General features: G+C 51.0%; 1 protein-coding gene across 6 annotated transcripts in view; it reads right to left on the reverse strand.

Annotated features, from left to right (window-relative positions):
* KIAA1211L (KIAA1211 like) overlaps positions 563–14,335 on the reverse strand; it is a 125,625-nt gene continuing 111,852 nt past the window's right edge. For 3 of the 6 annotated variants that reach the window (XM_018054906.1, XM_018054907.1, XM_018054903.1), the window contains exons 8-10: positions 3,688–3,860; positions 2,569–2,713; positions 563–1,344 (exon numbers count right to left, since the gene is read on the reverse strand). In XM_018054906.1, coding sequence (XP_017910395.1) covers positions 1,202–1,344; positions 2,569–2,713; positions 3,688–3,860 — 461 coding nt within the window. In that variant the 3' untranslated portion in view covers positions 563–1,201. The remainder of the gene's footprint in view (positions 1,345–2,568; positions 2,714–3,687; positions 3,861–14,335) is intronic. The other 3 variants (XM_018054904.1, XM_018054905.1, XM_018054908.1) reach the window with 3 other exon arrangements.

Genomic DNA, 14,335 nt, shown 5'->3' on the forward strand with positions numbered 1-14,335 from the left:
AAAATACAATAAAAGGAGCAGAACTTAGGGTATATAAAATCAAATTATACTATATATGAGATCTTTTTTATTCTGAAGGGACAGTTACACACATTCCCATGGAGATTGGCTTGTTCACAGGAACAAATTGGAAAGGTTTTTAAAAAGAAAGGCGTTATATAATTGACACATAATTCTGAGATTTCAAATATATGCTCTTACTCTGCTGGCTGCTGCACATTCCTCCTGCTTAATGTACTGAGAACCTAGATTTCAACAGAAACAAACAGGTTAGATGAATGAGATGCTGAAAAATGTCAGCTTTAAAAGAAATCTTATATTTTTAATACATTGTATCAAATAGTTATAAAGAGCCAAAAATCTACAGTAACTTCTGATTTCCAAAAATGAACACCAAAGTTTTCCTGGGGCGGGGAGAATCTCATACAACCCAAACTCCCCAATCAACCCAACATGAGGTTTGACCATGAACTCTCTTATTCAACAAAATTCCACACACTGCAGTTAACTCAGTTGCTGGAGGACACTGTCACAGCCTGAGTAAAAATCACACTTACACGTGTCAGGTCTGAAACCTTTTATTCGACAGGCAATGCATTGTTCAAACTAATTTTGGAAGGAGTCTATGAATCGATGGAGCCCGCTGTGTTCCTTCCACTCCTCCGTGGAGTGGCTGCCTTCAGGGAAGCGGACCGTGTGATAGCTGCTCTTGGAAAAAACGTCTGCGTTTCACCATGAATGTCATGCCTAACGGTAAACGTGAAAGGAGAAGACGAACTCCGCAGGCAGGACAGGGGCCCAGAGACACAAGCTGATCTCTGGTGGAGGCGCGGGCACACGTTCTCCTGGAAGGCAACCTGAGTTCTGTATCCGCGCTTCATCCGCAGTTTCTTCCCTGCCTGAGCCCTCTCTCTCTGGGGGATTCTGAAAGACTCACATTCATACCTGCGGGCACAGAACCTCGTCCCTGGCCCTTTTCAATGGTGTTCTTGTCTTCGGGCGTCTCTGGCCTGGGGCCCGGGGCCGTGCGTCCGTCTGACTTGCTTGCCTGGTTCCTCCCTCTTCCCTGAGCTCGATCTCTCGAAACCTGATGATAAAATCTCTCTTCAGTTTCACAGTTTGTTTGCCTTGATTGAGTGGCAGTTCGAAAGGAAGTGACTCGTCAAGGAAGTAGACATTCTTTACCCAAGCACTGTTAAACCTATTTTATAATTTGGGGCATGTCACTCCAAGCTTGCGATTTCTTTCTGGCCAGCTCCATCCAGGAGGGCTGATCTGTGCTGCTGTAGCTGGCTCGCTTCAGCTGATGCAATTCTTTCTCCATCATCACTGCCGACGGGGCTGCTGGAGAGAAGACAAAACAAACAGAAACGTGAGAAAAGAGTTTGGATTTGCACTTAAGCTTCTTGGAGGCCTTTTAAAAAACATGTCTAGAGTCTTAACCATGGTCTCAAGCATAAAACGTGCAAATGTGTGAAGATGTCGGCATAGGATAATTTACAGTTCCAGCAATGTGGTGAGTTGAGAGAAACTTTCATGATAAAACTGCAGGAACTCTGTGTGTAAATATTCTTAACACCACTGAAAGGGACACTTAAGATAGGGTTAAGATGGTGAATTGTGTTATATATATTTTAGCAAAATGAAAACTAAACTGAAAAATTACGGTTACATGCCACAAGAAAGCTGAATCTAGAAACATTATGCTCAGCGAAAGCAGCCAGAAACAAGAGAACACATATTTTATGATGCCATTTATAAGAAAGGCCCCCGCAAAAGGCAAATATACAGAGAGACAGAAAAGAGATTAGCAGTTGCTTAAGCTGGAGGGGGTCATGGTGAATGACTGTGAATGGGTGTGGGGTAGCTCTTTAAGGTGAAGGAAATGGTCCAAAATTGGACTGTGATGGTTGGACAACTTGATAAATATATACTCACTGAATTGTATGCTTAAAATGGGTGAGATTTTTTAGGGGGCCGTGTGAATGATTATCTCAATAAAAGCTGTTTTAAAAAAAATCAACATACAACATTATAAAGCAATTATTACTGCCGTTTAGATGATGACTCTTTTCAAGACCACGTGGACTGCAGCCTGCCAGGCTCCTCTTTCCATGTGATTTCCCAGGCAAGAATACTGGAGTGGGTTGCCATTTCCTCCTCCAGGGGATCATCCTGACCCAGGGACTGAACCTAATCTCCTGCTTTAGCAGGCAGATTCTTTATCACTGAGCCACCAGAGAAATCAAGTCACTCTTCTGTAAGTTAAAAAATAATAATAATAAATAACTGAAAGATCAATGTGGCAGGACTTCCTTGGTGGTCCGGTGATAAGACTCTGGATTCTCAGTGCAGGGGGCCTGGGTCCAATTCCTGGTCAGGGAACTGGATCTCACATGCCGCAACTAAAGATTCCATGTGCTACAACGAAGACTCGGTGCAGTAAAATAAATAAAAATTTCTTAGAAAATTAATGCGGCAGCAAATAATTCAGAAAAGACAAAACAACGCAGGACCAGACCTGGAAATGCATTTCTAAGGGCTCAGCACTATTTTCGGGTTTCATACCCAAATTCTGATGGGACAGGGAGACTCCTCTTTGCAGGCCCTCCTGGAGGCGGAGCTTTGCCCCCGGCCTCTGGTCCGCAGGAGGCTTGGCCGGGGCCAGCAGGAAAGACTTGCTGCGGACAAAGTCGGCATGCTTCCCGGGCTCCTGTCAGGACACAAGACAGACACACGCGGTCCCTCACCTGAGATTCAGATGGGGACAAGCATACCCACAGGTGACGAGCCATAAAGGCTCCTCCACCGACGTGGCTAACACTGCTGGCACCTCCCTGGGATGCTCTGGTTCACAACTGGCTGCCACCCAGCCTCCAGGATGGACTTGCTCATGGCCTGCTCCTGATTCCTGACCTGTCCTTGGTCCTGGCCAGGTTCCACTGGAAAGGCGAAAGGAACCATGTTTGGAGATAGTTTTATGACTTGTAGGACACTTGGGATGACCGTGGATGCCAGGATCACTGGTGACTATTTGTTTTATGAATTCCCTAAGCCTGCTTGGCTACAGCAGCGGTTTTGGTGAAGATGAAGAGAAGCAGGTTCAACTGCAAGCTCAAGCTCACTTCCCCACACGGCTGCAACACGATTTGGGATTTTTACCGTGGTGACTGGGGGGAACCCAAAAGCTGTGAGTGTCAGCCTGCTTTTAAGCACCATTGTTTGCGTTGGAGAAAACTGTTTTCAGTCTGGAGTGTACAAGGGACCCCCGGGGTCCAGCCCTACGGACGTTGGTGAAGAGTATGGACCCCAGTGGGCAGCCAGGGCAGCAGCACGTGCAGGGCTTGGTCATTTACTGCAAAATGAGTCAAGATGGGGCTGCTGACATGGTTGCCTAGCATCCAAATGGGAAGTTATTTTCACCCCAGGTCCCTTTCTCCAGATGTTGAGCTATGTTGCCAAGGAGCCGGGAAACAGAGGGTTGTCTGCACTGCCCGAGTGGCCCACGGCTCCTCTGCTGCCCTGGGCGCCGGGCACATGCACGGGGCAGACATCAGCTGTCATCACACGCGAGGGTCGCTATAATGACCGTGCAGGACATGGGGCCATCAGGGGGTCCCAGCCCCCAGCCCCCACCTGGGGCGCTCCCCTGCATACACAGAGAGACAGAGGGTCCACTCTAAGCACCTGGGTTTTCTCAGGTACCTTGGCGGGCCTTCCTGTGTCAGACTTCAAGGTCCGGGCCGCAGGTTTGTCTTCCTGGCTGGGGGGCTGCTCCAGAGGTCCTCGGCGCTTCTGGCGCCCCACGGTGGTCCACGGAGGCACGGGCTGGCTGTTGGTTCCAGGCCCTGCTACCTTCTCTATGGGTAAAGACACAGGTCATACAAAGCAATCCTGGTCACCTCCAGCCTGGCCTGACTTCTCCCACCCACAGCACACTGCACAGGGGCTCTGGGGTGGGTGTGTGGGTGGGGGTCTGCAAGCCTCCTTGGAGACACTAGTCCTTTTCTTTCGGGGACTTTGTTTTCTCAGTTATGTTATGTTCAGTCACTAAGTCATATCTGGCTCTTTGCGACTCCATGGACTGCAGCACACCAGGCTTCCCTGTCCTTCACAATCTCCCGGAGTTTGCTTAAACTCATGTCCATTGAATTGGTGATGCCATCCAACCATCTCATCCTCTGTCGCCTCCTTCTCCTCCTGCCTTCAATCTTTCCCAGCATCAGGGTCTTAGTTAAAGATGATTCGAAGAGATTATGCCTCTCCTGTCCGAGCCACAAAAAAATCAAATGCAACTGCTCCCATACACACATTTAAAAGCAACCTTCGTCCTATGGGATGTTAGGGAATGAGATAAGAGTCAGTACCTAGACAGAGAAGATTTCTCTAAGACAGGCCTGTCCCTTGGGACCAGTATACACTACCCAATACTCGATATGCTTGGAACACTATGCTTCTCTTTTCTTTTAAAAATTGTAAGCACAATCTTCCCCTGTGGACACTGACACCAAGAATAAGCCACAACTATTTTCCTTGATGTTTGGGAGAGAAGAGAAAAAAAAATGCTTTTAAAACAAAACATTGTGATGAGTTTCCTTCCATGTTCACAGAGCTTGCTTTGGGTGGTAAAACTGTGGGTCGTTCCCCCTTTCCCTTTCCTTTCAACTCTTCTGTATTTTTATATTTCCTATGATGAGAATTTATTACCTTCGTCAACAGAAAAAAGAAGCCAGTTTGTTTTTTTTTTTTTTTCAAGGAAACCAAGTGATTAAATAAGTGGCTTCTCATGGGTGTCTGGAAAGTTCATTGAGCTCAAGGCCCATGAGCTGGCCTCCCTGAGCATCTGCCCACCACCCACAGAGCAGACGGCCACGAATCCCCATCTCCAGCCTGGCTTCTTCCTGCTTCCCGTGTCCACAGCGCGCCCCCGTCAGCAGGCACAGGCCGTACCGTGACACAGCACACATGGGGATATCCAGGGTGGGACAGTGCCCTTATTCTCTGTGGCCTGACAGACACCACCCCTTGATCGGGTGTGTTTAGAATTTTACTGTCTGGTTTGGCTTCTGCCTCCAGTTCAACGTGGAGTCCCCTTCTCCCACCCCCGGTCACCAAGGAGGGGTGAGAGCCACCGCCCTGTGAGCTGCTTCTCCCACCAGGGTTGCACCGCACGGACCTGCCCTTGGCCCCCGTGAACCTGCTCCATTGCCTCGACTCGCCCCTAGTCCCCTCAGCCCTCTCAGGCTCTTCCCCATCTCTTCCCGATCACTCTGCAAAACGCTCAGGTCTCCCACAGCTCAGAGAAAAACGTCTCCAGAACCTCGCCACTTCCCTGCAGCCCCTGTTCTCCACTCTCCTCTGCCCGTGTCTCTTCAGCTAACCCCGGACTCAGACACAATGTGAATACCACGCTATCCATCCGCCCAACCACTGGGCCGCAGATCCGGGGCCTCGCCTTTCCTCCAGCTGTTTCACCCCTGCAGCTCAGCTGGGACCACGTAGCCCGCTGTGGGCACCCCACCTCCAGGACCCTGCCAGACTCTTGCTCATAAACCTGGAATTCCCCCTTGTTCCTGATCCTCAGCCTTTCTCTCTTCCTTCCCAAGTATTCTTTGTTCAGCTCCTAACTTCAGCACTCACAGTTGCTTAGATTGCTTCTAAATGTGTAACCCAGCCCTACCTTCTACTCCCCACCCCTCCTTCCTTTCTCCCTTCCTCCCACTCATTCCTCCCTTCATTCATCCACCCCTTGTTGGCTATGGGCAGGGATTGTGCTTAAAAACCAAGACGGTAAAGAGAAAATTGTTTCTTTAAAGAGCTCTGGGCTTCCCCGGCGGTCCAGTGGTTAAGAATCTGCCTGCCAATGCTGGGGACACAGGTTTGATCCCTGGTCCGGGAAGATCCCACATGCCACGTGGCAACTAACCCCCTGCACCACAACTACAGCGTCTGTGCTCCAGAGCCCACGCTCTGCAATGAGCAGCCCGCACGCCACAAGTACAGAGTAGGCCCCCACTCGCCGCAACTGGAGAAAGCCTGTGTGCGGCAACGAAGACCCAGTGCAGCCAAAAACAAATACGTGGCGAAGACTGGAACTCGCTGCACTTCACAACGTGCTGTGGACGCGGGGTAACACCGATGGGTGGGAGCTGAGGATACTGCCTGCAACTGGGACCAAGAAGGAAACTTCTAGGCTGAGAAGACGGGCAAGGAAAGGGGACAAAAGACAGCGACGCTGGCAGGCCAGCTTAGAGGGGCTGAAGGACAGGGTGGGCCAACTGAGGGGTCTTCCTGGCCTTTTTCTTGTCCATTACAGGTTTAAACACTGGGTATACTCTGGAGGAGACTGCATGGAGAGTAAGTGTGAGTGGGGCTGGAGGCGGGGAGAGGGGTGGGAGGCTGTGGCCACGGTCCAGGAGAGGTTGGACAGCGACTCCAGGATCGTCCCTTCAAGTCCGCCAAGCTCCCATCTGGATATCGCCTCCTCCAGGAAGCCTGTTCTGGTCACTCAGTTGGACACATTCCCCCTTCTAACCCTGCTGGAACTCTCCTGAGACGTTTCCTCCACTGTTTGGTACTAAACACAACTGCCAGCTGACCGACCACCCCACTGACATATGCTTTTGGTCACCAGAACTGCTTATTTACTTAACAAACAGCCAGCAATAACTACACACCAAGTGCTGTTCTAATATTAGCTTATCTAAGGTGTAACTCTGCGCTTTGCTTCTCGTCCAGAGAACCGAGCCGTCGCTCGGCACAGAGGCAGGCAGCGTGGCTCATTTCACCGAAAATCTGCATGTCTCATCCCTCTTTCCCAACTCCTCCTTCCAGAGTGTACTCATAACCTCTGTCTTTCTGGAGTTCTCCTGCAGGGAGGGGTCCTTTTATTCCTCTCAGACCTTCTCTTCACACTCACTGGCTGGTCATGCTCTCTGCTCTCTCTTGGCCCCTGACATCTGCCCACACAGTTCTCCCGGAAACAGCCAGCACATGCCAGCCTCCACCTCGGACAAGGAGACTGGAGAAAAGCAGGGCTTTGACAGGGCTTGAAACTCACTATCTCACTCAATAAAATTATTTTGAGTGATCGAACCTGGCTCATCTGCACTGCAGGTGATTCCTTACCCACTGAGCTACCAGGGAAGCCCCTACTTTATCATGTAATCTTTTTAAAAACATTAAAAAAAAAAGGCACTCCAAATTAATCAGGACGCACGCGGTGCTTGGGCGGTGACCAGGGGAGGAAGTCGGTCCCTGCTCACCCTCTTCACGCCCCCTTGGGCCTCCGCGCTGTCTGGGGTGCTGACACCAGCTTATCCAAGGTGTAACTCTGCGCTTGTCTTTTCGACAGTTGGCCCCCGCCCTCCTACTCCTTGTCTGCAATTCTCTGAAGGCTTACCCAGAAGCCCCCCTCCCACTTCCATTTCCTAACTAAGACCCCAGACCAGCAGGGGCAGGGAACCTGCCTCTCTGAACTCAATGGTACGATGCAGCTCCCAGAGAAGTGCTGCTGTGTCTGCCAGCCTTCTTCTCGGGTGCGGCGGGCAGACCGTCCATACGCCGCTCCCCTCCTCCTGGGTCAGGAGGCACTGCTCTCATCCCAGCTCCTCTGAACCCACCTTCCCTTCGCCTACTCATCACCTTTCTCACAACCTCCAAGCCCCCGTCCGGGAAAAAAAGCCCCTGCTGCTTTCACTGTCTCCCCCTGGAGTGTTTACATCATAACAAATGAGTGCTGGAAAGGCCTGGACAGTGCCCTCTGCCCCCGGCTTACGGACAGGTCAGTACAGCATCTCGTGCCCACTGACCCACATAGGACACAGTTAAACTGTGATGATAACTATCAGTGTGTCAAGGTTTTACAACGAATCTGGTCCTGGTGAAAAGGGGTGATGGGCTGATGGAGTTAAACAGTGTTCTGGGTCAACACTGCCCAGGGTCTGGTAACCCAACATATTCGTGGAGGGGACAGATGGGCAGTCCATGTCCAGGGCCGGGGTTTGTGCAGGCTCCAAAGCGCCAACTATAACAGTTTGGGGTGGGGCCTCCCTGGTGGCTCAGATGGTAAAGAATCCACCTGCAGTGCAGGAAACCCGGGTTCAATCCCTCGGTTGGGAAGATCCCCTGGAGTAGGGAATGGCTACCATTCCTATATTCTTGCCTGGAGAATTCCATGGACAGAGGAGCCTGGTGGCTACAGTCCATGGGGTCACAAAGAGTCGGACCCAACTAAGCAACTAACACTAACCCACTCACTCACTCGTATAACTCTTTTAAGGCTCTGTGACTCGTAGGTAAAATTTGTGAAAAAGCATTTTTAGAGAAAAATCAATGTGTGAACCACATCTAGATCTGGATGTGCAGGGCTGGGCATCTGGTCACCCAAGGGAGTGTGAACTGGAGGCTCCAAGGGTCAGACGCTTGGCCAGGCTCTTTGCTTGAGTTCAGGGCCTGAGCGCAGGCCTCAGCATGTAAGGGCTGGCAGACCTTGTACCAACATCCAGCCCAACTCCCACACCTCATGGTGGTGACCTGGGAGCCAGCAACAGGCTCCAGGGCACAGAGCTGACACGGAGGAACCTGGATCGAAAGCTCATTTGCTCAACCACCACTGTCTGTGCAATTAGGACAGTCTCTAAGCAGAAGACAACACCAGAGTCTTCTGAGCACAGAGACAACCCATCTCCCTGTCCTGCCAGTGATGGAGCCAGGACCTCATATGGGTATGAGGACAGAAAGAAAGTGAAGTCGCTCAGTCGTGTCCGACTCTTAGTGACCCCATGGACTGCAGCCCATCAGGCTCCTTCGTCCATGGGATTTTCCAGGCAAGAGTACTGGAGTGGGGTGCCATTGCCTTCTCCAATGAGGACAGAAGGACACTGTAATTTGAAAACAATTTTGAGGGCTTCCCTGGCAGCTCAGTGGTAAAGAGCCCACCTGCCAGTGCAGGACACATGGGTTTGAGCCCCGACCAGGGAAGAAACCACATGCTTCGGAGCAACCGAGGATGAGCACCGCAACTACCAGGCCTGTGCTCCAGAGCACGGGAGCCGAAACAGCTGCAGCCCGCTAACCCTAGAGCCCGCGCACTGCAGTGAGAGAAGACGCCGCAGCGAGAAGTCTGCACGCTGCAACTAGACAGTGACCCCCACCTCTCTGCAACTAGAGAAAGTCCGTGCGCAGCAATGAAGACCCAGCACAGCCAAAATTAAATTAATAGATTAATTTTTAAAAAGCTGGGACAGGAGAATCCCATTCCCGCACCCTCCCACACAGCCAAGAGGAGGTTTCAGTACGTCCCTGGGAAGCGTGACTGTATGGTATGAAACCGCATCACAGTCTGCAGTTAAAATGCTCTTGCTGCCCTGTGAGTTACGACTAACCTCATTTTACAAAGGAGGAAGCTAAGACACAGCAGTTGACAAACTCATTTGCTCAGAGTCTCACAGCCCTTGAGGGGTGGACCCCAGAATCACACCTCCAAACCCAGGCTCTTCCGTCTCCCCACCCAGTGCCTGCCTGGCTCACTTCCCTACCTCATCCCTGCCCCTGGTCGCACAAACAAGGCGGAGGGCCACCCGCTGCAGGTCAGGGGCCACCCCTCCCATCCCGCCCCTGGTACAGATGTCCTACAGAGAAGTGAAGTCGGTGATGTTCTCGGAGCTGCTGGCAGGGGGCGGGGGGCGCTGGAGGAGACGTCAGAGGGAGGGAAGGCATGGCAGATGAACTTGGGGAGGCAGAAATGTTGACTTTGGCCAGAATCTAAACTGCCTTAAATGCCTTACACAGGAGTGTGAATTTTATTCTAAACATAATGGGGAGGCATCCAGAGGATGTAAAAAATTTGTTTTAATTGGAGGAACATTGCTTCACAATGTGTTGGTTTCTGCCTCACAACGCACAGCAGCCACGTGTATACATGTATCACCTCCCCTTTGAGCCTCTCTCCCACGCCACCCCCTCGAGGTCATCACAGAGCACCAAGCTAGGCCCCTTTTGTTATACAACAACTTCTCACTAGTGACACCCTGAGAAAACTGTAATTCAAAAAGGCACATGTACCCCAGTGTTCACAGTGGCACTATTTACAATAGCCAGCACACAGAAGCAGCCTAGACAGCCACTGACATTCACAAGTTTGAAAGTTCTAGGGTTAGACCTGTGACTTGGGAAGAGAGAGTGAGGAGCTGGAAGGAGAGGGTGCTGCAGGGGTCAGGTTAAAGGTGCTGAGAGCTGGCCTGGGGGCAGGTAGGGGAGGACAAAGATCTGCACATTAGGATGACCAGGACGCGCTGACCAAGGTGTAAAACATGACTGATCTTCTCCACCCATCAGATGGAAGAAAAGAAACTAAAAACAGACTGACAACACCTAGTGCAGATGAGAGGTGCAAAACCAGTCTCATCTCTGCTCTCAGAAGTGCAAACTTGCGCAGCCTTTATCAGGGCCATCTGAAGTTGGCTACTACATTAAAACTTTCCAGCTCTGTGAGCCAGAAAATCCGCTTTTAAGAACCTACCCTATGGCTTCCCTGGTGGTCCAGTGGCTGAGAATCCGCCTGCCAAGGCAGGGGACATGGGCTTGATCTCCGGTCCGGGAAGAGCCCACACGCCACAGAGCAACCAAGCCTGGGCGCCACAGCTACTGAGCCTGCTTGCTGCAGTCACTGAAGCCCGTGCGCCCAGGGTCTGTGCTCTGCGACAGGAGAAGCCGCTGCAATGAAAGGCCCGCACATGCAACTCGAGAGCGGCCCCCGCTCGCCACAATCAGACAAAAGCCCGAGCGGCAACCAAGACCCAGCACGGCCAAAAATAGATGAATCTTAAAAAAAAAAAAAAAAAAAACATCTGTCCTAGAGATAGAATTCCCCACTGGTTATGACTCCAAATTTTCACTGCTGAGGGCCCAGTTTTGACCCCTGGTCAGGGAACTGTTTGACCCCTGGTCAGGAAACTAAGATCCCACAAGTCTCATGGCATGGCCAAAAAACAAAACAAAACAAAAGAACAGTCTAGCCTAGCTTAGAGAAATGATTGTGTGAACACACAGAACTAAAATGAGCAAGGATGGTTACTGCAGCAGTGTTAGCAAAAGGAAAAAACAAAACCTCTCTCAACAATCGGAATGCCCTTCGGCAGGGGAATGGCTAAAGAATACATGGTATATGTACTCTGGTGGCTCAGATGGTAAAGAATCAGCCTGCAATGTAGGAGACCCTGGTTAGATCCCTGGGTGGAGACGATCCCCTGGAGAAGGGAAGGGCAACCCATTCCCGTATTCTTGCCTGGAGAATTCCATGGGCAGAGGAGCCTGGTGGGCTAAAGTCCATGGGGTTGCAAAGAGTTAGACACAACTGAGTGACCACACACACACACACACACACACACACACACACACACACACACACACACACACACACACACACACACACACACACACACACACACACACACACACACACACACACACACACACACACACACACACACACACACACACACACACACACACACGTTGCCCTTAAAAAGAATGAGGCCAAGTGGCTCACTCTGATCAGAAAAGATGCCCACTCCTTATTGCGGAGTGAAAATGTCTAATTGCAAGCTAACATGGATAGCATTTTTATGATAAAAAAAAAGATTGCTGGGGACTTCACTGGCAGTCCAATGGTTGAAATCCTGTGCATTCACTAAAGGGAGCGTGGGTTCAGTTCCTGATTAGGGAGCTAAGATCCTGCATGCCCACTGGTGTGGCCCCCAAAATAAATAAAAACTCAAAAAAACAAAAAAGATCGTTGCACCTACCTGTCAACATTGATGTAATTCTGACCACAACTGGCATGAGAAACAGTAGGGATGAATCTCTTAGTGGTGGTGCGTGGTGCTGTGTATATGTGTGTGGGAGGGGCTTAGGGAGGTTCAGAGGTGCGTGGAGAGGAGGCTACTACATCTTTTTCTATCATTTAAAAGATTATTTTAAAATGTACATACAGTGAAATTCATTTTTCTGCCATACAGTTCTATGAGTTTGAATACAGACTTAAGATTCTTGTGACAGCCACCACAAATGGGCCACAGAACAATGCCAACACCCCCCAAAACTCTCTCCCTTTGCAGCCACTTATTCAGTCCCTCAGTGGTGCCCGACTCTTTGTGACTCCACGGACTGCAGCATACCAGGCTTTCCTGTCTTCCGTCATCTCCCATTCCTGCCTAGAGAATCCCACGGACAGAGGAGGCTGGCAGGCTGCAGTCCACGGGGTGACAGAGTCAGACACGACTGAAGCAAGCGATCACGCACGCACGTCCACGGAGTCGGTGACGCCATCCAACCAGCTCATCCTCCGTCTCCTCCTTCTCCCCCTGCCCTCAATCTTTCCCTGCACCAGGGTCTTTTCCAGTGAGTTGGCTCTTCGCTCAGGTGCTCAAAGCGCTGGAGCTTCAGCGTGCTGAGAGCAGGCGAGCTTCAGGACGCCGGCACCGCACCCGCGAGGGGGTCGGCGTCCATCCCGGCTCTGCTGGGGGAGAGTCACCACGCTGGGCAGCAGGCGGGCGTGAGCAGCTGCACACGGTCTGAGGAGCCCAGAGGCGGCAGGGGAACTGAGGCACAGAGTGTGCACCGCGCTTACTTGCCAGGAAGGGGCCATGGGGGGAAGGAGGAGGATAAAAAGAAGGGTAGGCGTGAATGAAGTTGGTTTTCTTTAACAATAAAAGACATGAATATATTTTTAGGATACCAAAAAGATTAAAAAAAAACAAACCACCAAACTCCTTGTATTCTACGTAAACAAACTTGAATACACTGAAATAACTGCCATTAGAGAAGGTAACAACCTCTTTGAGCTCATTTCCTTCAGAAAATGTCCCTGACATCCAAAGACAAGAGGGTCATCTACCTACACTCACCACCTGCTGCCTCCCTGGGCCCTAAGTTCCCGGACGGCAAGGCTGCCCTGCTCCTCCTGACTGCCTTTCGGGGTCGGAACAGCACCGTGTGTGAGGCAGGAGTATGTGAATGTTTGCTAAAAGACCAGATGCATGAATGAGTGAGCCTGGCTCCAGGGCCTGCTGTGCCACAGCCCTGCCTGGAAGGAATGAGTTTGGACTGGAGGTGGAGACCGGTTATCCAACAAGGCCCCTGGTAAGAACAGCACATTGTCCAGCCACTCTCCAAAATATCCACTAAGTGTCCACCACTCCACGGAAGATAAGTCACACACACACGACTAGAAGGCAGGCCAACAGGAATAACATCCAGAGAATGAACTGAAAAGTGATGACTTTTTCTATGTGTGTCCAGTATTTCACCATTTTTCCTATGGTAATTCTAATCCTGTGAGCAGAAAGGTGCTTCCAGCTTGGTAATTTAGACCGTGGGACAGATTGGTCCCGGCCAGCTCAGTCAGCAGAGCATGGGATTCTTAATCCCAGGGTCATGGGTTCTAGCCCCATGGTGGGTGGTTGCTCCTCAATATTTGGGCTTCCCTGTTGGGTCAGACAATAAAGAATCTGCCTGCAAGGCAAGAGACCCAGGTTTAATCCCTGGGTTGAGGAGATGCCCTGGAGAAGGGAACGGCCATCTAGCTCAGTCTTCTTGCCTGGAGAGTTCTGTGGACAGAGGAGCCTGGCGGGCTACTGTCCATGGGATGGCAGGGTTGGACACAGCTGAGTGACTACTACTTTCACTTCCACAGACTGGTCCAGCAGAGGCGTGGGAGCTGTCCTGCACACGAGCAGGGCTCCTAACCCAGGGCCATTCACCGGCTACGGCAGTGAGGTGAGCAGGTTCACCAGTCTCCTGCGTGCACAAACGTGCTGGGCTCACAGTGAACACCCCAAGGGGCCCCATGAGACTCAGCCCAGGTGGCAAGATGGGCTCCTGTTTATTGCAACAACCATCATATTCTCCCTGAATACCACATCCTGGGGTTTCTTCATCTTGAGAGCAGACAGACAGGATGCGAGGAGAGGAAGGGAAGGAGCTGGAGTCCCCGAGGCAGAACGGGGCCCACTTGGGGCCCTGCCATCACCCACCTTATGGTTGCACCCCCTCAGGGGGACAGGGGAGGTGGCAGCCCATCGGGGGGCTCTGGGTAAAGTGCTCATAATGAGATAATGAACAGCAACAGTTAGGCCTTTCTAGAAAACTGGATAATATGTTATTACAACTTTTTATTATCTGTATGTTTTATGTGAATTTAATTGCCTTTAGCTGCTGTAATTTGGGGGCAAGGATGGTAGCAAAAGTTATAATAACAAATTGAACTACAAGCAGACTCAGTGTCTGGGGAAGGAGTGGAGACCACTTTACTTAATGGGCTCCAGGAGCCGGG

This window comes from Capra hircus, chromosome 11 (assembly GCF_001704415.2).
Source record: "Capra hircus breed San Clemente chromosome 11, ASM170441v1, whole genome shotgun sequence".
Lineage (NCBI taxonomy): Eukaryota > Metazoa > Chordata > Mammalia > Artiodactyla > Bovidae > Capra > Capra hircus.